Raw genomic sequence first — 25,398 nt, 5'->3', positions numbered from 1 at the left:
CATTGCAAACAAAAAAATAAAATCCAAACTCCATATCATGGCCTAGCAGACTGCAGGGTCTGGCCTCTGTCCACCTCTTCAGTTTCATCCAGGATAAGCCCTCATTTTGCACACCAGCCACACTGGCGTGGGATTCATAGTGCGCCCCACCCCCTCAAGACCTTTGCCTGTGCTGTTCCCCCTGCCTGGAACGCCCTTCCCCAGACCTCTCCCCTCTCTCACCTCTGCCCCTCCAAACGCTTCATTCGTTCTCTTCCTCTGTGACTCAGCTCAAGTTTTCTTAAGGAAGCCCTAGAACAGCCTTGTCCAATAGAACCTTCTGTGTTGATGAAAATGTTCTGGATCTACCTGTTCAGTAGGGTAACCACTAGCCATGTATTGCTATTAAGCACTTGAAAAGTCTCTAGGGTGACTGAGGGACTCAGTTTTGAATTTTAATTAATTTAAATTTAAATCTCAATAGCCATGCATGGGTGGTAGCTACCATGTGGGATAGTGGGACTCTAGTATAATCCTGTGTCCTCCTGTGACACACACTCCTGGTTTCTTATACTCTCCCTTCAGTGTACCTATCACCTCTTGTAATTTATATTTATTTGTACATTTTTTAACCCATTCCATATTAGGCTGTAAAAGCCAGAAGAACAAATGCTTTGTCTGCTTTGCCACATTTGTGCCCATAGCACCTGGAATGGGATCTGTCCAGAGTAGGTATGTCATAAACATCTATTGAATGGATGGCTGGATGAATGAGTGAGTGGTTAGTGAAGGAAGAGAGTTGCTTAGCCTGGTGCTCTGATAATGAAGTGCAGTCGTGAAAAAGGTCAGCCCCCAGGTCATAAAATTAAGAGTAAGCTAAATCTGTGCTTATAAGCACCGTGCATTCCCTGTGTATAAGCAAGCCTGTGTGTGTGTGTATGTGTGTGTACAAAAGCAGAAAAGTGTGTTTGCAAAACTTTGCATTTGTACAGTTGTGTATGGACACGAATGTCCATGTGTTGGCGTGTCAGGGAAATGAGGTCACTAAGACACATGCAAAATCACTCAGGAAGGCGGTTTCTAAGTCAGTACTTTTTATTTTGAAAGATTTGTCAAACTCTTCACATCGTGGTGAGAGTTTACATGATTAATAAGAAGCAGCTTTTTCATGAAATGCTTGGAGGTGAACGAGTTCTCAGCCTGTGAGATCCGACCATCCCATTGACTTTGAAGTTTCTTTTGATTAATAGAAAGAAAAGAGAGGGGTGGGGGAGAAGAGGAGGAACGTGCTGGCAACCACAGGAAAGATCCCTCATGACAGCCATCCAGATGTGAAAAAAGAGGAAAAAACAAAAAAAAAAACCCTAAACAAAACCGATTCACCAACTGCACTTTTTCTGTTTTCCAACATTCTGAGCCTCTCTTCTTGATTTTGGCCTTTCTGGCTGAAACACCCTCCTGCTCCTGCATCTCCCAAAGACAGTTCAGAGGGGAGCAGCCCTGTACAATGTGGTGATCTGTCCCCCAGAGGTGTGGTGGATTCTAGAGAACTGATGGTCCACGGCTCTGAAAAGTTTGAACAAACAGCCTAATATGAAAAGAAACAGCACTGAAAAGTGAGGGGGGTGGGGAATGGTGAGGAACCGGGTTGACGTGAGAGTTTATGTATTCCCAGAACACAGTCTTGGGTTCTTTCTCTCAGTTACAGCCCCGGGCAAACAAGATTTGTTATCCACGGTTCTGGCTGGTGGGTTCTGCAGGTTTTCCCCACCACTGATCCTCTAGCCCCAGAAACGTCCTTGCCAACATCACATGTCTATTACTTCCCTTTGCCCAACTTCAGGCCACGTAGGGATGACCCCCCTGGCAGCCAATACCCTGAAATAAAATTAACACAAAGTCTGATACAGTGAGTATTAGTTTCAAACAGAAAAGTGAAAATCTAAAGATGCAACGTGTGTTGAAGGCAGACTTGAACAGATCAAAATTTCCACCTATATGCCACTAAGACGATGGGCAGAGAGGTGCAAAGGTTAAGACAAAAGTGGGACCGTTAGTAGATGAGTAAGAGGCCGTGTTAGCTGAGTTACAGCTAAGAATGTCATGACTTGGGTTAAAATTTCCATGTTTAGCACCGTTAATGTATTCATTTAAGTCTATATTAGCACCTTGACCCCAGGCAGAACAACAAACCATCCAAACATTTTAAACATTGGGGAAAACAGGAGGGGGAAGGTCAAAGAGAAAGAATCTGGTTCTGCAGGTGGAGACGTGGCTTTAGATCACGAGATCCTTGTCGATGTCCCCTGTAAAGCAAGAAGCAGCAGCGTTAGACTTGGAGGTCCGTGTTGATGGAGATGTGCTTCCCAGAGAGTTGGCGGATCCCACCCATCCCCGGGACCAGGGGCCAGGTGACCCGTCCAAGGTCAACCAGGGAGCCTATGACTGAGAACTTTGGTCTCCCCCTCCCTGGCCGGTCCTTGTCACTTCCACCCACTGCCAAGTTACGCTCCCTGTCTCCTCTCTAGGTGCCCGTCAGTTTCCAAAGTAGTGCTACACACAGAGTGAGAGCTGATGCTCGAGGAAGGGAGAGAGAAGGAGACACCGATGGATGGACAGAGAAGGATCAGGAAGCTGCCTGAGAGAGCTAGGCCCACCCAGGCAGGGAGAGCAGACAGAAGTTAATGAGGCACAGAGAGCAGAGATGGGCAGAGAGGACAGACACGCAGACGGCAGAGAGGGCAGCGAAGAGGGAGGGAGAGGACGGCGGCCCCTTTGCCCAGACACTCACTCTCCTTGATGCCGAAGCAGCCGGCCCACTCATCCAGGGCGATGTACTTGTCCTTGTCCAGGTCACAGGTCTCGAAAAAGCGGGTGGTGCAGTGCTCCATGGGGATGAGGGGCGCACGCAGTGGGGCTAGCTCGGTGTGAGACAGGTACCTGCAGGGGATGAGGTGGGGAGAGCCTGAGAGCTTGAGAAAGCCCCACACCCCTGCATGGGGAGCCAGGGGCAGGGAGCCTGCCCCTCGGGGCCAAAGGCAAGGATGCTCAATGCGAGATGAGAAGCCAGAATCCTGGGTCTCCCCCCAGCTCTGCCACTGACCTGCTGTGTTTCTGAGAGCACAGCCCTGCCCCACCCTGAGCCTCGGTTTGCCCCTCCCTCAAAGGGGGAGGAGTTGACCATAATGTCTAAGGGCCCTTTCTGTTCTGATGTCCGTGGGTTCATAACACGGGTCTCTTGGTGCATGGGTTTCCTAATTGGCTAAGAGTTGAGGGCACAGAAACTTAAACTGAAAATATTCAGCATTTCTGCTATTGGTAGATCAAAATCTGGTATGGAACAACGATGCATGTTTTCTGTGGACACATGTTTTTACAGCTGCAAATGCACATTAAAGAGGCTAAAAAGAGATGCATCAAAATGAAGAAAGTGCTGACTTCCGGGGAGGAGCGTGGGAAGAGACTGGGATTGGCAGGGAGGGTGGACGGAACTTTATTGTTTGTACACTGTGTCATGTGTAAGAAGCAGGCCTTTTGATTTCTCTCCCACTGTCCTTCCAGCTGGCCTGGACTCCAGAGCACATGTATGATTTTTTTTCCTTGTTCCCCAGAGCCCTCAATTCGTTTTCCTGAAAAAACACTCTTCCCCAAGGGACTACAACTTGACTCCAATTATCTCTCTGAACCCCAGGCCCTCCTGCCCCACCCAACTCATGCAAGGAATCACACAATGTTTGAACTGAACCCTCCCCCACTTCATTGTATACCAGCGAGAAAACTGAGCCCCAGAGAGGGGCGGGGACCCAAGCAAGGTCACCAGGCAGCTCTGGGACAAGGAGAGGGGAAGGATGGATCCCCTGACCCAGGCTGAAGAGCTTTCCCAGACTCACAGTCCTTGCAGCTCCATCCAGAAGCCTCCCTCCTGGCCCCTTCCTCGCTCAGCCTGAGCTCCAGATGTCCCCTGACTTCTGCCCTCCCCGCCACAGTATGACTCAGATGGATCCCAGCCACGGAAAGAGCCTGGGAGAGAAGCAGCAGGGAGTTTCCCAGTGCTCAGGAGACCCCAGGCCCCCGGGATCACCCACAGGGTGGGCAGATTCCAGGCACAGGGGCTGGACCAGGAGGGAGCGGTGAGCTTCCCCGAGGGGAGCATCCCTGGGCACAGCGTGCGAGCAGGGTGGCCTTCCTTTTCGTGCTGCTCCAAGAACACACAGCAAAAGAAGGCCGGAAGGCGGTAGTGAGGGTGACCACCCCTGCTCAGCTCTAGGTGCACCAGCTTCCGCCTGCAACTTCCAGGAGCCTTCTTTACTTTTTCCTTCGATTGGGAAAAAACTGATCTTCACCCAGAGTGTGAGCTCCATGGGGGCAAGGGCCATGTCAGTTCCGATTACTGTTCAATCCCCTGCCTAGCATCGTGCTGGGCGTGTAATAGACACTCAGTGTTTGTTCACTGACCAGCTCCCTGCCTATCCTGCAGGGCAGTTACACAGCACTTCCTAACTCATTGCAATCAAACCAAGGGCTTGCCTTGGGGATGGGGCTGGCTCTGTGAGTTTCTTGAGAACTTCCAGGGCCGGTTTGCCCTGTTAGGGCTGGGTCTCAGGGTCTTGCTGAAGGACCGTGAGCACACAGCCCGCCCCACCTTGGCTCTGCCGCCCCGAGGAGTCTGGCGTTCCTTCCTAGCTCGCTCTCCCTTCGTGAATGGATACCCCAGGCCAACACTCACCAGGTTAAGGACGGCTTTTCAGTTCCAATAGCTTCTGCCTCTTCTGGCAGGAGGGAGTGTCTCATGGCTTTCTTCCCTCCTGGTCCTGCATCCTTTCTCCTACACCTGTCCCTTCCTGCCACAGCCCTTAGGCAAACCGTGGGCTCTAGGGCTGGGAGCAGCAGAGGCCACTGGGAGGTTTTCTGACCGCATCTAGTGCACCTAGCAACGCTGACCCATGACTGTCCACTCCAGAGCCAAGCCAGAGCAACTCCCCGGGATCCGGAGGGCCTGGGGTCTTACCCATCGATGGGGTGCTGGTCCAGCTGCCCGAACTGCCAGTGCACAGGGAAGATGTACATGTTGTAGTTCTTCTCAAAGTCCCGGGCTAGCAGCTCCACGGGGTGGTCCCCGGCTTCCAGGCGCTTCTCATTCTCGTGGATCTTCTTCACCTGTGGGAGCAGAGACGCGTGGGACAGAGTCCGGGGAGGCTGTGCAGACCAGTCAAGGCCCCTCCCCCCTCTGACAGGAGGCCAGAGCTGGCGGACGCCAGCCAAGGCCACGGTTCAAAATGAGGAAAGGAAGTGGCGTAGATGGGTACCAGCATCTCGACCACAAAAATGAAGGCCTGGGGCGATCTCAAAGGGCTCTCCGTAGGGCCGCCACACCAGAATGACTGGGGAATATGTTCAGATGCAGCTTCCTGGGGCTCACTTCACAGAGACACTGATTCAGTGGGCCTGAGGCGGGGCCCAGGAAGTTGCATTTATCAGTACTCTTAGTGCTTGGTGTGTCCATTAAAGTTTAAGATCCATAGACTCAGAAGGAAAAGGGAATAAAGTTATTTATGTCTCTTATGGAGACAAAGTGAGCAGGTCTTTTTTTTTTTTGCGGTACGCGGGCCTCTGACTGTTGTGGCCTCTCCCGCTGCGGAGCACAGGCTCCGGACGCGCAGGCTCGGCGGCCATGGCTCACGGGCCCAGCCGCTCCGCGGCATGTGGGATCTTCCCGGACCAGGGCACGAACCCGTGTCCCCTGCATCGGCAGGCGGGCTCTCAACCACTGCGCCACCGGGGAAGCCCAGCAGGTCTTTTTGTTACAGGACTCCTCAGAGCCTTTAAGGCGTGAATGTACTCTAGGAGCCTTCAAAGGCAGCAAGGAGGAGTCTGTGTCCTAGCGCCCAGAAGACAGGCACTCGTTGGAGTGGGGATGTGGGCTTACACTTGGGGGTCTAGATCTAGGAATGGGACTGTGGATCCCAGCCAGCCTGGGGCCAGGAGGTGTCCAGCTCAGGGGCCCTGGGACAGGAGGAAAAGGTACCACACTCACTCGCAGCTTCTGCTTCTCGGTCAGAAGGTTGTTGTCCTGATCCCTCTCGTACAGCGTGACCAGGACGTTCTTGAGCCAGTCCCGCATGCGCAGGGGGAATTCAGTCAGCTCAGAGTCCAGGCAGGGAGCGATGTCTAGGGTCCAACGCACAAGGATGGTCAGCACAGACCCTGATTCTCCCTGCCTGAGGGCCAACATGCTGGCTGGGCGGCTCTCCCTGCCCCACACCCCACGCCCTCCTCCAGCAAGAAGCTTCAATCAGCGACCTTGATTGAAGCACAGGGCTCAGCCTCTCTGGGCCACAGTGTCTTCACACATTTTGAACAAAAGAGATTGTGTGGGGGGAAGAATACTCTGCAAATGGGCAAGTGCAAAGGGCACGTCTGCTGTCCCCTTGACCTTCATCTGATCTGCGGAGGGAAATGGTTCCCTCCAATGGCTCTTGCATTTTTCTGGGTGTTGCGCCCTGAAAAGAGGCCAGGACCCTCGATGATGATGTTGCCTCTTGAGAGGTGTTTGAAGCTGGGATACTGAGGGATAGCATCCACCCATAGGCCCCGCTTAGCTGGGGTGGGGATTCAGCTATGCTTGATCACCAGAACATTCTTAGCGATACGATTCCATCCTGGTCTTTGGAACCTAGGATCCCAGAATGTCAGACCTGGAGATTTCATCCAAGTCTTCCCTCTTGTTGGACTTATTAGAGGTCCGTGTGGAGAGAAGGGGCTTGACTAAGGCCACACTGTCAGAGCCTCATCCAGCACCAGAGCATGTGGGTGCCTGAGGGCCTAGGGGTCCATCCTTCCCTCATCCTTTCACCTATGGAAAGCCCCCTCTTGTGATTAGGGCCACAACCTTCTTCACCAGCATCTGGGGAATGGAAGAGAAGATATGGGTGGGAGATGCTAGGAGTTGGAGGGAGTGAGTGATACGCCCCAGAGGACGGGAGAGCCTCTCAGCACGTGTGTCAGTCTCACTGCCCAGGAATTCCTACCAGCATTCCTCCCGCTGCCTTCCTTCTCTAGGCTGTGCCTTCTCATTTCACACCCTGGGCCCCGTAACTGGGAGAGCAGGGCTGACCACAGGAGAACCTCATTCCCCCTCCTCCACCTTTCTGCACGCTGCACACCTGAGGCAGGTGAGGGGCCCTCCCCAGGGTCATCTGGTGCCAAATGTACCAGACACACCACGTGGATGTTGTCTTGGAGGGGAGCAGAGGTGGCCTCGGGTGTTTCAGATGATAGGGAGGCAGCCACGGTGAAGCAGAAGCCTCGGCCAGCTGAGATTGCACCTGGGATCACTAACAAAGGGCCCGACGACACCCTGGCATCCCTCCCGCCAAACACCCGGCTCCCAGGTTTCTAGGAGAAGGTGGTGAATCATATGTCTTATGCAGGCAGACAGGAATGTAATGGAGTAAAATGGCCAAGGATATGACAATATTGAGTAACAGGGCCTAAGGGGAACTGACAGCCTTGCCCCAATTTTAAAGCATTCAAATTCAAGTAGTTTTAAAACACTTTATAGGCCCAGGTAGAACATCACTTTTGCTTCACATGTTGAAGCAGGAAAGATTGTGGTTAGCCCTATAGAAGAACTTCCTCATCTTTACAGGAAAGAAATGAGCTGTCTCGGATGCTAGTGAGGGGCTCCAGAAATCCTCCCTGATCTTGTGCTCCCACAACTGCTCACTTCTTCCCTGGACATGTCCTGCACGCAGATACCTATTCGTAGACAATCATCTCATTTTATAAGTGGGAACCCTGAGGCTCAGGGAGGGGAAGAGATCTGCCCAAGAGCACACAGCACAGGAGTGGCAGAGCCAGCATCCGTGCCAGTTCAGTGCCTCCTCCCTGAGATGGGAGGCTCGGCAGGGTCCGAGGAGAGACTCACACTTGCAAGGCCCGATGTAGTCCAGGTGGAGTTTGTGGCCCTTCTTGGTGCCCTCCAGCGTGCACTTGGTGGCAAAGAAGTGGCAGGAAGAGTCGAAGGTCTTGTTGTCATTGCTGCACACCTGGCGGCAAAGCATAGAGGGCGTCACACTCATTCCCAGAGCCCTTCGCTGGTACCGCCATCCTTGCCCATTTCAGAGATGGGGACACTGAAGGCCAGGCAAGGAACGTGATTAGCCCAGGGTCATACAGTGAGTTAGTGGTGGAGCCCGGACAGGAATCTACTCTTTGGGCTCCCAGGCCAATGTTCAGCCCATGCTGAGAGCCACTGCTGGTCTCTGAGCTGTGGTATGACTGTCAGGGCTGAGACATGGGAAAGCAAACCTGGGAGATATGGAAAGGATGAATTGAAGGTGAGGATGGGTAAAGCGCAGGGTGTGCAGAAGAGTTAATACAGCAGGCCTGGGATTGTTATCCTTAGAAAGGCGTGCTTATGAGGTTGGCCCTTGGCTGGCGTCTGAAAACGTGGCTGGTGAACAATTCCCTGCACTGTTAGAAAACTGTCCACCATGATGAAAGTGGCGCACTGTGCCTAGATTGCTTGTACAAATAATATGGTTCATGCTGAACATCGGTTTTCCTGCTTGGAGTCTGGACTTCGGGTACATGCTAGGGAGAGGATGTCTGTGTGACTAGCCCTCAGTTAAACGTTGGGTGCTGAGTCTCTAAAGGGCTTCCTTGGGCAGAAGCCTTGCTCACATGTGGCTACATCTCATCTTTGTAGCTGGGGAAAGAGTGGGTTCTGTGAGACCCCTCATGGCAGGGGGAAGAGTAAGCAAGACTGTGCATGGATTCCTCCACACTCTGCCTGTATCTTGTTCCCTTTTCATCCAGCTACATACCCTTAAGTCTTAGCGGTGAGTGCAACTGTATGCTGAGTTATGTTGGTCCTCCTAGCGAATCTCTGCATGAGTGGGTGGCGGAGCAGAGATGCCGTGGGCTGAACAAAGGCAGTGGCAGAGTAAGTGGCTGTGTCAGGAGGAGGGGAGCCTTGCGTTGAACATCCTGCACACGCTTATTGCTTATATTATCACTGCAGAGGGAGAACTGATGGGCATTGGTGACCAGTGCGGTAGGGGGTGAAGGGGTGACGAGGAGGGGAGAGTTGACAAAGATGCTAAAATTTGGAGCCCAGAGAATAAGCTGTACTGGGGAGAGATTGAAGATGGAGAAGCCAGGTGGGAGGTTGTGGGAATGATACTGGTACTCGATTTGTTGCCCTGAGCTAGGTTACCACTAGCACAATGGTTGACATGCATGGGTGCTCAATAAGTATTTACTTGGATGGATGGATGGATGGATGGTTGAGTCCTACTGGAGGTGCAATGAACAGGTTTGAAAGATTTTTAAAAATAGCACATATTGAGAACTTACTAAGTACCAGACATCATCTGACAAGTCCCCACAATAGCCCTATGAGATAAAGTCTATTTCTGTCCCATTTTTAGAGGTGAGAAACCTTGGAGTGGAACATCGCTAAGATCCCACACTAACAAGTGGTGGCGATGGGGTTTGGTGTCAGCCTTCAGTCTGACCCAGAATGCACATTTTCGGACCTGCTGCTTTGCCAGGCTGCTCCCACATAGAAAGCCCCTATCTCGGTGCCTGGCGGTGTTGATGCATTCATTCCCTTTGGAGTCTGAGTAGAGCTGGAAGCTGGTGGCGTCACGTCAATTCCTGGTGGTTGCTGGAGAGTCCAGTGACGGGAAGAGCCTCCCCTCCGACTCACTTGCTGTGAATACACCTAGCGAGGGGACCTCTGAGACTGGAGCTGCCCCGTGGGACCACCAAGCCAGCAGTGTTCTGGGCAGATGCTCTGTGTTCTGAGGACCCCAGCCCCCCACCCTGCCCCTGTCCCTCAGGGCTCACCTTCTCAAATTCGCCAATGGGGGCAGGGCAGCTGGTGGGGTCCTGGCACACGCACATGGGGGTGTTGTTCTCGTCCAGCTCGCACACCTTGCCATGTTTGCAGTGGTGGTTCTGGCAGGGGTCTGGTAGAGCGCAAGGGCACCCGGTTAGCATCACCCGGGCTAGCACGTCCACCCCACCCCACAGTGGATCCTTGGACAGAAGTCCTAGGCTGTGGCCCCCACTCGGGCTTTGAGCAGCCCTGCGTCCTCCCTTCTCTTCTGCTGAACCCAGCAATGGGCATGTAGGGGAGCGGTTGGCTCAGTCTGGGGATTAGAGACTCAGTCTGAGGTCAGGGCCAGGCACACTTGGGGGGCTGGGGGCTCAGTCTGGGACCCAGGAGCGCCAGGTACCATATAGCTCCCCCAAGGATGGAAGCAACCATTGTGTCCTCAGCTGTCGGTGGATCAGTCATCGCAAGGCATTTTGGGATTTTAGAATAGACTTTCTAGAATGACTTGGAAAGTCAGCTGTTGTCACGGAGCCAGGGAGCTGTGAGGCCCAACAAAACAGACTTGAGCGGCTGTAGCGGAAAAGGGAGCAGAGCCCCAAGGCCCACGCTGAACAATAGAGCCTGCCTGTGTCTGGTAGACACTGGATGAGGGGCGTGGAGGGGAAGGAACGTGACTCAGTAGACGCCCCTCTGCTCCAATGAGCATATTCTGTGCCCTCAGGATGCGAGCCCGTGTAGCCTTTCCCTCCTGGTGCTTGGCTGGGGTATCATAGTCATGCTTTGTTGGATGCCTGCCCTGCTAGGCCCTGGGCCAAGGGCGCTTCTGCTTTATCTCATAACCCTCTGACAGCCCTGGGGCAAGGATCTACCACCTTCACCCTTCCCCAAGTAAGACATGCGGAAGCTGGGCTCAGAGAAGCTTCGCAGGCTGTCGGAGGGCATCGCAGAAAGAGGCGGGGTTTGGAGGCAAGCCTTGTTTGCTTTGCCTCCAGAGTCTGTGCTACTAGCCCCTGGGGTACGGAGCATCTCCACTGTGTGGGATGGGAATGCTGGCACTGTGGGTGGGAGCCAGAGGCCCTGGGTCCTTGCTGTGGCCCTGGCGCTAACTCCACGGGTAGGCTTATATGAGTTATGTCAGATTTCCAGGACTTATTTCCCCACGGCTGTGTGAAAATCAAATAAGCTCACGCGTGTGAAAGCTTCTGGGGCCATCGAGTGACCAGATGGGACTGGGAATCTCAGTGGGAATGGGAAACCCAACTTTGGAATTACAGTAAAGGGCTATAAGGGGAGAAGGCCATTTGCAGCTGGAGAACTTCCCTTCCTGACACTCAAGGCCTGGCTATAAATAGATCTTTCCAGATTCCAGAAAATAATCCCAACCTTTCAGTCAAGGCAGTTTCTCAGCGAGGACCCCACCCTGCATTTCCTTGGGAAGGAACTTCATGCACGCTGGGCCCACGCTTTTTAGGCCCAGGTGGCAGAGGGCAGAGGCTTCATGTGACCAGACACGGGGAAGGGACCTACTTTCAGCCACCACCTCCTCCTCGGCTTCCTCAGGACCTTCATCAAATTCTCCTACTTCCACCTGGACGGGGTTGGTTCCCACAGGTACCTGGGGTGGAGGAGGAAGAATGAGTCAAATGGCCCTACCCCCATCCCAGACCTGCAAGGAAGGGGCAAAGCCTGGAGGGCGCTTGCCTGGAGCCTCAGGTACCCACAAAGGGATGGGGAGAGACAAGCTGGAGAGGGGCACTGGGCCCAGGTCACAGAGAGCACAATTGCCAGGTCCAGAAGTGAGACTGAATCTTACAGGCCGCTGTGCCTCTAGGGCCCCAGAGCTCTAGGGAGATGCCTCAGAGGCCGCCAGGGGGGTCAGAGCAAGAGGGGGTGCCAAGCTCTCCACCCTTCCAGCCACACCAGAGCAGCTCCTCTTTCATCTGTTTGACATATGGGGAAGACCGTGGGCGATCATCTACGAAAAAATGTCCCACGGCTTAAAAAGTAAACAAAATTCAAAATCATAGCTCCCAACTGTTAGGTTCCGTGGAAGGTTTGGGGAGCATTCAGGAGTGTGTCAGGATTGGGGGACACACAGGATTTACATCTGTGCTGCGCCCGTTCCAGCAGGAGACCCACAGCACCTGTTTGGCTTTCTCAGGGAGCAGATGGCAAAGAGGGGCCGCAGGTCTGGGGTCCCTCCCCACCTACCTCGGATACCTCAGCCACGGTTTCCTCGACCACCTCCGTCTCATCAGGCAGGGCTTCCTGTTGCTGTTGGGAAGTGAAAATGGGGTTTGGAGAGGTCAGGGCCGAGGCCAGCTTCACTGCTGAAGTGCCTCGGCCTGGACCTCTAAAGCTGGGGAGTTAGGAGAGCGGCTCGTTGGAGACCCCCAAGGCTGTGCACTTGGGGGTCTCCAATGAGCAGAGCCCCTCAGGGACTTCTGTGAGCAGGGATGAGGCACAGGAGAAGCCAAACACGGGGGCCCTGTGGGGCTCTGGAGCACCTCCCTTTATAGTTATATCTGGAGCTTCTTTTTTTTTTTTTTTTTTTTTTTTTGTGGTATGCGGGCCTCTCACTGTTGTGGCCTCTCCCGTTGCGGAGCACAGGCTCCAGACGCGCAGGCTCAGCGACCATGGCTCACGGGCCCAGCCGCTCCGCGGCATGTGGGATCTTCCCGGACCAGGGCACGAACCCGTGTCCCCTGCATCGGCAGGCGGACTCTCAACCACTGCGCCACCAGGGAAGCCCTATCTGGAGCTTCTAAGATTTGGCTTGGAAAAACATTTCCGCCGCTTAGGCTCCCATGAAGTGTGAAAACCGCTAATGCAGACCAACTCCCTTCATCTTACAGATGGGAAAACTGAGACCCAGAGGGGATGAACACTGAATTTTAACAGAGGTCATTATCTTCCCCACAAGCATGATATCATCATCATTATTATTATTATTTGGCGATTCCTTCTTGGAGTCAACTTGGAGTTAGAAGAAGCAAGATAGCATATGACTTTGAGGTGCCTGGCTGGCTGGGGCTTCTTCTAAAAGTGATGCTGACTTGCCAGATCTTTTGCCAAAATCTCACTGCCTGATCAGGATTGCCAGCATCTACCATCATCACACCTTCTAGTGAAGAGAGGGTGAGGGAATCATAGGTGGAAAACTTTTCTTTGCCCGCTTCACGTTTCTTCCTCCGTCTTCTGGTCACAGCTTCCAGCGTAGCATTGGATGACCACTGCTGGCCCTCTCCATGCGATTCTTGGAGGGCCTGTCAGTCAAGGTGCCTCACAGTCCCTTGGCCAAGAAGCAGGCCCAGGACCCAAGCTCAACTAGATTGGCTCTCTTTGAATTTTTTTAATCTTCTTGGCACATTTTCTCAAGATGTGAAAACTGTCGAAGTAGAGACATTCAAATGGCAACACCTCCATGATGGTCCATTAGATCTTACCTCCATGACCGTCCATTAGATCTTACCTCCCAGATCCCAGAGCTGCCCTTTTCTAGTTCTCCCCAAGGCCTTGGATTTTATAATCTACCCCTATATCCTTTTCCCTCCTAATTTAGTCAGATTGGAGTCTGTTGCTTGCAACCAAGTAGCCCTCACTGATTCAGAAACTAACCCAGGCCTCTCTCTGTGGCTTGAATCCCTTCTAGCATCATCCCCATCAGCATCCCCCCCTCTGCTAGAATTCCTCATATGACAAACAGGTCACTTCCTTCTAAAGCAATTCTAGTCCCTTTCTGGGAAGCTCTGATTGCTAAAAAGTGCATCTTCATGTTACATGGAAATCTCTCTTCTCTGGAATTTCCACCCAATGGTCCTCATTCACTTTTACTTCGGAGCTTATTAAAGAAAAAAAATTTTTTTTTTTTAAATTAGACAGTTACATCAAGATGGGGAAGTCTCTGTCCCTTCTGAGCATCTAGGGCTGGCAGATTCGATGCCCCTGGTCTGGTGATGGGAGGTAAGACCAAACAGATGTGACCTTTAGGTACTTACAGGGGCTGCCAAGGCCCACCCGGCCAGGCAAAGGAGGAAGAAAATCCAGGCCCTCATGGTGCTAGGAACCCTGTGGGGAGGAGAGAGACGGAGAGTTCAGTGAGGGGGAGGTTTCTTTTTGTTTGGGATCTTAGTTCCCTGACCAGGGCTCGAACCCGCACCCCCCTGCATTGGATGTGCAGAGTCTTGACCACTGGACCGCCAGGGAAGTCCCCAAGGGGCAGGATGCTCGATGGAGAGTTCTTGACGCTGAATTCCTGTGATAGGCAAGGTAATTTTAGGTGGTCCATGTTAAAGGATAGTGAAAGACACGGGAGTAAGTTGCTTCTACTCATTTCTCTTTCAATCCTGATTATATGAGAGAGTCTCAGTTTGGTGCTAATGTGTCTTTAACACCTAACACTCATCCCTTTTGAACGGAGAGTATGCCTCTGGCTCAGAGCCTCCACAGGAAACTACATCCAGCTGGAATTCGATAAATTTGTTTTGTCTCCTTTGTGTTTAGTTTTACAGTTTCCTTCTATTTATGACAAAGGTACACAGATTTTTCCATTTATGGTAGTGATCTTAAGTCTCCTTTCTCAATACATTTATTTATTTATTTATTTATTTTTACAATTTATTTATTTATTTTTATTTTTGGCTGGTTGGGTCTTCCTTGCTGCACGCGAGCTTTCTCTAGTTGGAGTGAGTGGGGGCAACTGTTGGTTGCGGTGCGCGGGCTTCTCATTGCGGTGGCTTCTCTTGTTGAGGAGCACAGCCTCTAGGTGTGCGGGCTTCAGTAGTTGTGGCTCACAGGCTCAGTAGTTGTGGCTCGCGGGCTCTAGAGTGCCGGCTCGGTAGTTGTGGCGCACGGGCTTAGTTGCTTTGCGGCATGTGGGATCTTCCCGGACCAGGGCTCGAACCCGTGTCCCCTGCATTGGCAGGCGGATTCTTAACCACTGCGCCATCAGGGAAGTCCCTTCAATACATTTACTTAAGTTTTTAAAAAGTGATTCGACAAAGGTGATTGGCTAATTCGTCAAGTCTGGGCAATGCTGAATCAGATCATGTTCGAGGGTCCCTTCAATCCCTGGTGTTCTAGGATTGTTTTCTTCCTATACCCCATACTCTCCTCCTCCCCTCCTCTTCCTTCTGCTTCCTTCCCATCTCTAATAAGAGAAGCTAACGGGCAGCAACCTCTTGCCAATTTGAGACAATGAGATCTACATTCTAAACAAAGAACAATAGTTTTTGAGTGTGGCCAGTGGAACTTGTGGCCATACTTTCCTCCACTTATCCAGGAGGATGGTAGTTCTCTGGATCCTGTGTGAGAACTAATATCCAAATGCTTACATATGTTGCATGGTACCTTCCCTTTCCCCTTCACGGTTAAAGGATGTTTGCTGAGATCTAGAAAATTCTCCTGCCCTGGTCACTGCTATGACCTTCCTCTAGATGCTGAGCTCTCGACTCTAACAATCTCATGACTGGAAGGAATCTTGGAACAGAATCTCCTCTGATGGTTCACTGCCAAAATGCCATCCCTAACTGAGGAACTATGGTGGGGACATTTCGTTTCTTGTTCTAACTGAATGGACTTCCGTTTCCAAATGGCTTTAGAAAGGTCTTCCTTATACTGTTCAGTTTGCCTCCCTCAAGCTTCTCCTGGTCTACTCTGATGGTCCTTCTGTGGCCACAGAGGGCAAGCATGCTCCCTCTGCCCCCAAGCAGCTTTTAGCCAAGGTGAGCAACAACCGTATCTTCCCTCGTTTGTCCCCAAAAACTTCCATATCAGTCCCATTATCCCTAGTTCCTCCCAAGACTTCTCAACTGACCAAGCACCTTGGTGGGAGGTACCCTGGCATCGTGGAAGAAACACTTGGCTTGGAACTAAATACCAGGGATTCTGATTCTGTCGAAATACTAACCTGGTGTATTGGTTCAATCCTTCATCCTCTCTAGACCTTGGTTCCCCCTTCTGTTGAGAGGGTTAGACTAGGTGAACACTGCAGTAGCCTGGGCCCTTAAGATGCCCTTAAACTGTCACAGCATATGCTGGTCTAGGCATACATCCTCTCCTCTGATATCCTCCATTTTAACTTGGATTATGGTATTTGGGGAAACAGACAGGGGAAGGGCAGACTTCATAATGGTCCCTTATTGGATTGAAATAGACACTAAACCTCACTATTTCATAGAGTATACAAGAAATAAAACCAACAGAAATTTTAAAATATCAACCTGGGAGCTTGGCTTTGCCTCACGATGTCCCCAACTCCCAGAGGAATCCAGTCTTCCCCTTCCAGGCAGTTTTGGGAACGTTCCTCCCCTCACACAGCTGTATGCTTTTCTTCCCCCCTCTCCCCGCAAGCCTTGAGGTAGAAAAATCTCCCTTCTTCCTTCCACATTTGGAAGAGACAAGCAAAACAACGCCCGTATGTGGCTTTGGACGAAGGGAACAGGAGAGAAAGCATGAATGAAGGGCTTGTCTGAGATTGTTTGAAGTTGAAGGGTCAAAGTGAGACTCGTAGCAGGAACAAAAAAAGTCATCTCGTCTGGGCTCCAATTGCAGAGAAGACATATCCTTAGAGAAACAGCCCAACTAGGACTGGAAATGAAATAAGCTTCAGGTTGGAGAGCCAGGAAGACTGATGTCTCCAGAGTCTGTGTCCTTCATATGAGCAGAGGAACTGCTCATCTTTGACCAGGGAAGGGTTTGTGGGTCAGCTCTTCTGTCTGTCCTGCCTCACCACCTGCGCTCTTTCCCAGGGAGACACTGACCCTTTCTGCCACCCCCATCCTTGGTGCTGCAGCCGGAAGAGAAAAATAATTCTACATCTTACAGCACTTTATAGTTTCTAAAGGCCTCCCATATAGTCCTCTGTCCCCTTGGAGCCTCTGACACACCGGCAGGCATGGGAGGGCTCTGAGTCCTGCTGTCACAATGAGGAGACTGAGGTTGAGAGGGAGAAAGTCAGGCAACATGCAGGCCCCTTCCAAGCTGACAAACTCCCTTCCCATGGTGTTGGTTTGGGCCTCACAGGGGTCATGCTCGGAGATGGGAGTGGGGTGGGAGAGAAAAGCGGAAAGCGAGAGTGTTAAGAAAAGGACACGAAATCTTGGAGGAGGAGTTATTCTCCAAATTTGAGGTTTTGCCCAGTGCCCAGTGCTACCTCACCAGTCCCAGAACCCTCTCCCTCCAGATGATGGGATGGGAGGAAAGGGGGGCAGCTGGACTGTTCTCGGATGCGCGACCATACTCCCTGCATACCTATGACCTCCCTCTTGGAGATTCTGTAAACCATCACTGGCCGAAGAGGCAAGGCACCCATCTTGCAAAGCTAAGGGGGTGCATCAGTAATGCCAGCAAGGTCAGAACACAGGGTCAAACCCCAGCATCCAGAAATTATCAGCTGTGTACCCATCCTTTGCCAATCAAACCTAGGTCTGGCGTGCCCAGGGAAAATAAAAATACTTTTGTATAAATGAGCAATTTTAAATGAAAACTCCCTTCTTTGTATCTCTTTAGTTTGTAATGACACCTGTGTTTATCCTTTTCAAAATGTCTTCATAATCCGGCATCCCACTGGGGGCTGAAGGCATGTCTTTCTGCCTTCTAACACAGGAGAGCAGGCTGAGGCCCGGAGCCGGAGGAGCCGGGGAATAAACCTGCCCAGAGCCCCAGGAAGCGAGCGGCAGGGCTGAATGAGGACCCAGGCTGCCCCCCTCTGCCACTGGCGTGCCCTCCACCTCACACACTGTTTCCCTTTGTGGCAGCTCCCTCCCTAGGTGCTCACCTGAAGGGGGCCCAGTTGGGCTGCGAACTGGCCCAAGTTACAGGGAAGGAAAGGAGCCTGGGGGGGGTGGGGGGATGAGGGGGACAGGAGGTGTGTTTCCCTTGGCTCAGTGGTCATCAGATGCAGACACTGCTCACTCCCACCCCGCCGCCTGTCCTGCCTCCCGTTCCGTACATCCAGTCCCTTCCTTTTGCCTTTATTTGCTCTGGAGATGGCTGAAAACCCATCCTTGGCTGCCAGCAGGACCCGAAGCTGAGGTCACTTCTCTGGGGATGGAAAAGTACAGCCAGTGCCCCCAGTTCATCTCCCTCAAAATATAACGGGCCTCCTTTGGGCTCTCGCTGGACACTGAAAAGTCCCTGAACGTCAGAACTGGGGAAAATCTCAGAATCATAAAATTTTAGATCGTGGGTCTTAGAATCATAGACCCCTAAGAACATGAAACACAGAATGTGAGATGCAATCATCAAATCTTATTTGAGTAGAAGAGTTTATGGAGCAATGCAGTCTAATAGAACTTTCTGAGATGATGAAAATATTCTATATCTGCATTGTCCAATATGGTAGCTACTGGCCACCAGTGGTTATTGAACACTTGAAATGTTGCTAGTGCAAATGAAGGGCTGAAGTTTTCACTGTATTTCATTTTAATTAAATCTGTGTAGCCACATGTGGCTAGTGGCTACCATATGAGACAGGGTGGTTATCAACTTTTATAGAGTCAGTATGGTAGAAAGGTAAGCCCAGGGGCTCTGGGATAGAACATACAGGTTCAAATCCTGACTCTGCCACTTAGCATTTGTGTGACCTTCAGAAAGTGACTTTCCTTCTCTGGGCCTCAATTCATGTCTCCATCTGTAAAATGCAAATAACACACCTACGTTGAAAGGCTCATGGGTGATTTGCCCGAGAGAATACAAGAGGTTAGCAATGGAAGAGCATCTTAAAATCCAAAGATCCCAGAATCTCCATCCCCCTTGAAAATCCAGGCCAAGAATACCAGCTCTTTGTCTGTGGCCCAGGGAGAAAAGGTGTTGGGGTGGAGAAAGGAGACATTGCTCCTCTTGGTCTCAGGCACACCAGCCCAGCCCCCAGTGGGCACAGTGACAGAGCCGGCCCCAGGCTGCCCTCTCAGTTGAGCTGCTGACGCAAACCAGGCGTCTTGCTTCCACCGTTTGGCTTGCAAACAAGGGCTCCAAAAAAACACATGTTCCTGGTAAACAAGCCCAAAGAGAGGAAAACAAGTGTAGAGGCTAATAAAGGAACCCCGTGAGTGAGCCAGGCCCGCCCGGGAGCTGGGACTCAGAAGGAGGGCTGAGCCAGGCCAGAGAGGCACCATCACGGCCAGTGTAGCCACATGGGCACTCACACCCCGGGGGAGCAGACGCAGCCAGTCAGAGGTGATGTGGAAGTCGGGTCCTGGGTTCGAGTCTTGGCCATGTTGCTCCCAGCTCACCATGCAGGTTAGGGTAGGCTCCTCTACTCCCTGGACCTCACCTAGTGCCACTCATCTGCACAATGAGGGGGATCTTTTAGACCAGTGTATTCAACATACAAGCCAGGAGCTCTTTCTCTCAATGAAGTCTTCTGCAAAAGTCCAAATCTGAAACAGCTAAGAGCCTCTTGCATTTGTTGAACATGTGAATGTACTGTTATCTATTCAATGAATTAGCTTGAAATTAAAAAAAATAAAAATAAAAAGCAGGTGAAAGCGGTGTTGAGATGGGGGCTGGAAATCCTGTACACTTGGACACCCCCTGAGACACCTTGGAATGCCTCTAGGTTCTTTCATGAACGGAGTTTGAAGCCCTTGGGGCCAGGGGGTCCCTAAGGTTCCTTTCAGCCCTGACATTCTGAGTCAACTGAGGCAGAAATCTTTCAGAATACCACCTTTCCCAACTTGCCCCTTGACTCCCTGCTTCCACTTCTAACATTTCTTGCTGGAAGGGAAGAAGCTAAGGGAAACTTTTAGGGTATTATGAGTGCTCAAGCCTAGCTTTGAAAAGCTTCAGAGGCAACTCAGAAGTAGCCCCAGAGTGTGAGACTAGAATCAATCTGACTGAGGTTCTATAAACACATCTGAGATGCCACGTTTCACCATGGTTAGGAGAGGCCCCAGGGTGGAGCTTCAGACTCTCCTTCTTGGCTCCCCCTAGGGGCCACTGCTGCATCTGGGTGACCGCAATGAAGGGGATGAAAAATAACATCAAAGTGTCCAGGCTGTCACATCCTAAAGATAGCAAATCTGTGGCATATATGCCTCCACCTGCCCCTCCTGTGCACGTGGCAGACATTACTAATCAATCATACGACCTTTTCCTCTAAAGTCCAGAGTGGCATTCAAATCCTGAACACAGTTCTGGCAGCTGCTACAAATGGATTGGCATTGTCAAGCCATGGGAAATCTCTTTGCCATGCTTCTGATTTTAGACATAGGGAAACTGAGAATCAGAAAAGGAAAATAATTCACTCGAGGTCAGATGGCAAGCTAAACTTCCCAGATGTTCAGAAACATCCAGATGTTTGCGTTTTTAATTTTTCATCTGATCAAGTCAGGATCCTAAGGCTATGACCAACACAAGATGGCCCAGAAGGATCCACAGATGAGATGGGTTAATTAATACCAAGTTTCTGAAAGAACCCAGCTCTGGAGAGAGTTGCTATTTCCATTTGTATTTTCGCTATAGATATCAAGCTCTATAGCTTGATGAGTGAGGGCAGAGTTAATTTCCTGTCTAAGACATCTTCTGGGTGAGAAGGAGGCTGTTTTTCTAAATAATTCTGTCAAGTCACTGGTTGCTGGCCTTGGGCCTGCACAGCCCAGCTGTCCCTGAGTTCAGGGTTGGGGTCAGGACCCAGGCTCTGTGCTGTAGAGAAAAAGTAATTTCTTTCATCCCCAGGGTTGGCTGAAAACTCAGCTCCAGCCTTCCCTTTCCTCCTTTAGAGGAGGTTAGGGAGGGAGCCAGAAGGAAGCAAATGAGCAGCCGCCCCTTAGCCACATCCTGCTGCCCTGATGACAAAGCCATGCGGGCTGGCTTAGGCCATGGCAGGCCAGCAAAGGAGAGAAAGAAGTCCTGCTCATCACTTACTATTCGCGGGGCTCATTGCCTCTAGAGGCAGGAGTGTATGGAGGATGCCAGCCTGCTCAGATGAAACAAACAGAACACGCGTTGAACATCTGGATGTTTCCAGACATCTGAAAGTGTGGCTTAGGCAACAGTTTGCTGTGTGACCTTAAGTGAGTTATTCTCCCTTCCTGAGTCTCAATTTCTGTCTGTAATATGTAACAGGCGGTCAGGAGTCTGTCTCCCTGCCATGGCCTATAGTTAGAGCTGGCTGTGCCCATACGTGTGTGGCTACAAACAGCAGTTGTGTATCTGTATGAGTGACCTATGGCCCTGAGGACCTCTGCGTGAAGCTGTGTGTGCGACTCTGTGCATGTCTACTTGACCCGGCATCTGTCGGGTTCAGCCTGTGTTGGTGAGGGTCAGAGTTTGCATATGCATCAAAATGGACACCTGGGCCTTGTCTGGGAGTCAGGGTATCGTTCAGGGAGAGCTTTGAGTGCATGACCTTCTGTGTCTGCTCATGTATTGAGACATTTATTTTTAGCTATGCCAGTGGGTGCCTGTTGGTGAAATCAATGTTTATATATTTGGCATCCTCGTGGGTTTTTTATCTCTGCACACATAGCTACCTATCTAAATAACCTCAAAACTAAAATGTTTTCCTGTTTACCTCACATCCTCAGCTCTTTCCTCCACCATCCTTTTCTATTTATAGCTTATTTTCAGCAAGGAAGACTGCTCTTGTGAATAGCAAACCCCAGCCATGCTATTGGTTGACAAGTCTCTAGAGATGGATAAAGATTTTAGCAGGACTGTTATGTAACCCAAGACCCCCTAGCCCATCCTCTCTTGTTTCTTTTTCAACTAGGGGGCCAGGAGGTGTTAAAAATGTAGCCCAACTATTCCTTCTAATGAAAGCAGCACCTGGCATTTAGGTTCACAGGACTTCAGAGCTGGAGGGGTACCTGGAGACCATCTAGGTTACATTCCCCATTTAATAGATTGGGAAACTGAGGTCCAGAGAGGGGAAGTGTCTTTCCAAATGTCACTCACTGTGAATTAGGATCCACCTCTGCCATTGCCTTGGCCAATGCTCTTTCCACACTGGAGCGTACAACACTCTTGGGAAATACTCAAGAAGATGCCCAAATCAAAAGAATTTGAACAATATTTATTTCGTTTAAATGTGCCTGTCGGCACTTTTAGTAAAGGGAAGTTATATCCAAACCCCAAGATGATGAAGCTGCCAGACAAAAAAGCTGGGGATGATTTCAACTCTTTGGATGCCATAAACTCATCAGTTCTAAAAACCCATCTGATTAAGTGGGAGGGCCACAGTGTAGCAAGTGCTTCGCTGTGCATCACCCTGTTTTGTCCACACAGTATCCCTTTGAGGTGGTGCTGTTATTGCTTTTTAACCAAAGAGGAACCTGGGGCTCAGAAAGGAGAAGCCATTAGTTCAAGGTCAAATGGCACTTTAGAGGCAGAGGTGGAATTGAAACTCAGGTCTTCAAGTTGCCTGTCTAGGAAGCGGGAAGCACATCACAGCCTCACAGCTGCCCTGGGGTGCTGGGAGATCAGACGGGCAGGACCTAGAGTTTGCTGTCCTGGTGTTTGGGGACAGAGTGGAGTGGGGGACATTCAGACTGAGCCTGATGTTCTAAGTGTTTCTAGAGTCCCCAGCCAGCAGGCAGAGACCCTGAAAAAAAGGTTGCCGTGGCAACTCGCATTCCTCATAGAGTGAGTCATAGCAAAGAAGAGCCTTTTGGTGGGTGGGACTTGGAAAAAGTTTCAAAAGTTGATTCCTTCCCCAGGCACCGCCCCCTTCCTCCCCACCCTCCCTCCCTCCGCTCCAGGCTTTGTCGATGTGGCAGCTGATGGCTGAGTTAACTCTCTCTTCCCTCAACCACTCCCGTTTCAGTTTTTCATCCTCCTGCAAAAACACCTTTGCTTCCAGTACCCACCCACTCCATCTTCCACATCATGCCCTCCGGCTACCTGGAGGGTCAGCGTCCATTTGAGAATATGTTAAGACCGAAGGCTGTGAACACCCTCTTCTACACTGCTGCTGTCTCTGCCTCTTTCTGTCTCTCTCTGTCTCTCTCACACACACACTACTGTATATACAAATTTAAGGGGTTTGCAGGTGCCTTTAAGCCTATTCAAAAGCTAGTCCGTGGATTCTGGTTTAAGAGACCTTCCTTTGAAAGTTTCAGAGGACGCCGGGCACCCCAAAGACCATCAATCAAGTCCACCCCTCTTACTTCACAGACAGGGAGACTAAGTCCAGAGGAGACACTTACCTAAGATCACACATAAAATGTGTGCCTTCGGTCTGCCACCTTGCTTCTGATGTGCTTCTCACCCTACTGTCAGCACTTGGGGTGTATAGAAGTTTAACCCCAGAGAAAACACTTTCTCTATGTGTTCTGCATAGAATAGAATTTTCCGGAGGAAAATGTGTGCCTCTCTGTTTCTTTTGGGGCAGAGTGGGCTTCCTAGACGGCATGCCTCCCCCAATGCCCCCTTTTCTCTCGGTGTCCTCAGGGACTCAGGAAGTCCACTTCTCAACCAGCCAGTGGAGCCGTAGACCGAAGAAGACCTAACACCAGCCTGTGTAGCGTTTGAGATTCTCATAGCAAGGTGTGAGAAGGTTGCCCTGGAACCCTCTCCATCTTTCCTCCTCCCTTCCACTCTTTACAGCACATCCCCCCACCCAGCCTCCCATCAGACCCAGTGCCTCAGCTGGACCATATCAGATGTCTGGGGTCTTCAGATCTAGATACACAGAGGGCTACTGCTGACCATTTCCTGTGTTTACACCCCAGGGAACCCAGGATAAGACTGACTGTCTGATAGTGCTATTTCAGGGTGAATGGCACCGGAATCAGTGTGTGTGTGTGAGTGTGTGTGTGTGTGTGTGTGTGTGTGTGTGTGTGTGTGTGTGTTGGAGGACGGGGTTTGAGAGGGGAGAAATTCCAGGGAAACAGGAGCCTTCCCAGAGGTGCTGATTAAAAATGAAGACTCCCCCTTTGCCTTCCAGAGATCAATGTATCATTCAGGCAAAGTCTCTTTTGGAAAACAGAGCCGCTGACCAAGAACCAAGTCTAGGAAGTTTCTTCTTCTGGAATGGGAAGCAGGGCAGACTCTGCTGCCGGCCGGTTCCTCTTGCAGCTGTGCCCAGATCAGATTCCCAGGAAAGGAAGAGGCTGCCACATTTGTAAAGGCAGCCTCTGAAACCAGAGAGACGGACACAGAGAGAGACAGAGAGAAAAGACTCCCTCAAAGACAGTCTGATTATTTTCTGCGAACCTAAAAGGGAGACCAAGTTATCCTGAAAAGCGACAGGCAGCAAATCCGTGGTCCCTTAAGGAGAGAAATGATGGAGCAAAGGAGATGCACATCCCTGTCTCTGATCCAAGAGACCTCCCGGCATAGCTTCCCCTCCCCTGTACACAAAGTTGCGGAGTGAACCAGAGTGCAGGGGTTATGGGACTAGAGAAGGGACGGGCAGGGCAGGGGTCTTGCATACCTCAGTGGCAGGCAGGAAGGCAGCAGGCGAGAGCTCCGGGCAGTCTGAAGGTCTGCGGGAATGTGAGGGGTTTAGAGCCTGGTAACAGGAAACCACTCGGAGCTCTGGGCTGGGTCTCGCCCTCCACCCCGCGGTCCCTCCTCCTCCTGTGTCTCCTCCTTCCCCTCCCTTCCCCTCCCCTTCTCCCCACAGCCAAAGCTGTCTCTGTCTTCCATTTCTTTCTTCCTCTCCTTGTGGGTCAGGATGGCCCACCTCCCCTACCCCCGCCTGCCACATGGGTTCTGGAGCCGTTGCCTAAACAGACAGACGGAGCGGTGCGCCAGGGCTAGAAGGGGCGGCGGGAATCACCTAGAACAGCCTCCTCCTTGTTCAGAGGGGAACTGAGGCCTGGAGAGGCAAGGGATCACCCCAGGTTCCCAGGGGCAGAGCCAGGCCCAAGGGTCTTGATTGTATGACCAGTGATCTTTACAAGAGCCTCCCTAACATTAGTCAGTGCTGAGGAGGGCAGAGCAATTGGAGGGGGGTGTATCTGCGACAGAGGCAAGGCTAGGACTCGCCTCTATACAGACTAGAGAAGCTGCCATTGATGCGTCATCGCTGATGATTCGGGATATGGTCTAAAAATAGCCACTCAAACTCTAGCTGCACCAGCAATGGACACAGAAGGGGTTAGCTTTCTAGCTGGGGGATCTATGTCATCAGTATAGAACAGATAAGGTAATTGATGATATCGACTACAATCACAGAGGTAACGATGGCCAAGGTTTACTGAGGACTTAGAATTTTCATAGGTATTGTTATTATGCCTGTTTTACTAATCAGAAAACAGAGGCGCAAAGAGCCTGAGTTACGTGCTCAAGATCACGTGGCTAGAAGTGGGGTGGGCAGGCTGATTCTACATTCAGCTTGGTTCACTCAGGCTGCATGAGCTTCTCGGTGCAACAGGTCTCAGTTGAATATTTATGAGAATACTGATGAGTGTCTGAATATTTATGAGTGCAGGCCTAGCACTTTGAGAAGTATAAGAATTAATATCTGGTCCTTGTCCTCAAGGAGCTTTGAATCTTGCTGAGAGGGCATGCCTTAGGCATCCACCCACTCACATGAGGAGTACAGACTCTGAGGTCTATCCCCAGGGGTTCAGAGTAGCAGGATCTCTGAGTTGGAGCAGGTGGAGAAGGCTTCCTGGAATAGG

At 51.2% G+C, this 25,398-nt stretch overlaps 1 protein-coding gene across 1 annotated transcript; it reads right to left on the bottom strand.

The window, feature by feature from the left end:
- Nucleotides 1-1,052: 1,052 nt before the first annotated feature.
- SPARC (secreted protein acidic and cysteine rich) lies at nucleotides 1,053-24,330 on the bottom strand. Its single transcript, XM_060008490.1, has 10 exons — nucleotides 24,204-24,330; nucleotides 13,825-13,894; nucleotides 12,038-12,100; nucleotides 11,354-11,441; nucleotides 9,835-9,956; nucleotides 7,907-8,027; nucleotides 6,014-6,147; nucleotides 4,988-5,136; nucleotides 2,771-2,919; nucleotides 1,053-2,285 (listed from the first exon to the last, which is right to left on the bottom strand). Exons 2-10 carry the CDS (start codon nucleotides 13,879-13,881, stop codon nucleotides 2,257-2,259), a joined length of 912 nt encoding a protein of 303 aa, XP_059864473.1. The 5' UTR covers nucleotides 13,882-13,894; nucleotides 24,204-24,330; the 3' UTR covers nucleotides 1,053-2,256.
- Nucleotides 24,331-25,398: the final 1,068 nt, after the last annotated feature.

Source organism: Delphinus delphis, chromosome 3 (assembly GCF_949987515.2).
Source record: "Delphinus delphis chromosome 3, mDelDel1.2, whole genome shotgun sequence".
NCBI classification, from domain to species: domain Eukaryota; kingdom Metazoa; phylum Chordata; class Mammalia; order Artiodactyla; family Delphinidae; genus Delphinus; species Delphinus delphis.
This window is presented reverse-complemented; position numbering and strand designations above follow the sequence as displayed.

Excerpts from the sequence above, each read along its gene's own strand:
- SPARC (XM_060008490.1), bottom strand. The coding sequence starts at position 13,881 with ATGAGGGCCTGGATTTTCTTCCTCCTTTGCCTGGCCGGGTGGGCCTTG. Across the intron at positions 6,148-7,906 it reads CTACATCGGGCCTTGCAAGT|ACATCGCTCCCTGCCTGGAC; the intron begins GTGAGTCTCTCC and ends GTTGGACCCTAG. Across the intron at positions 5,137-6,013 it reads CCGAGAAGCAGAAGCTGCGA|GTGAAGAAGATCCACGAGAA; the intron begins GTGAGTGTGGTA and ends CTGCTCCCACAG.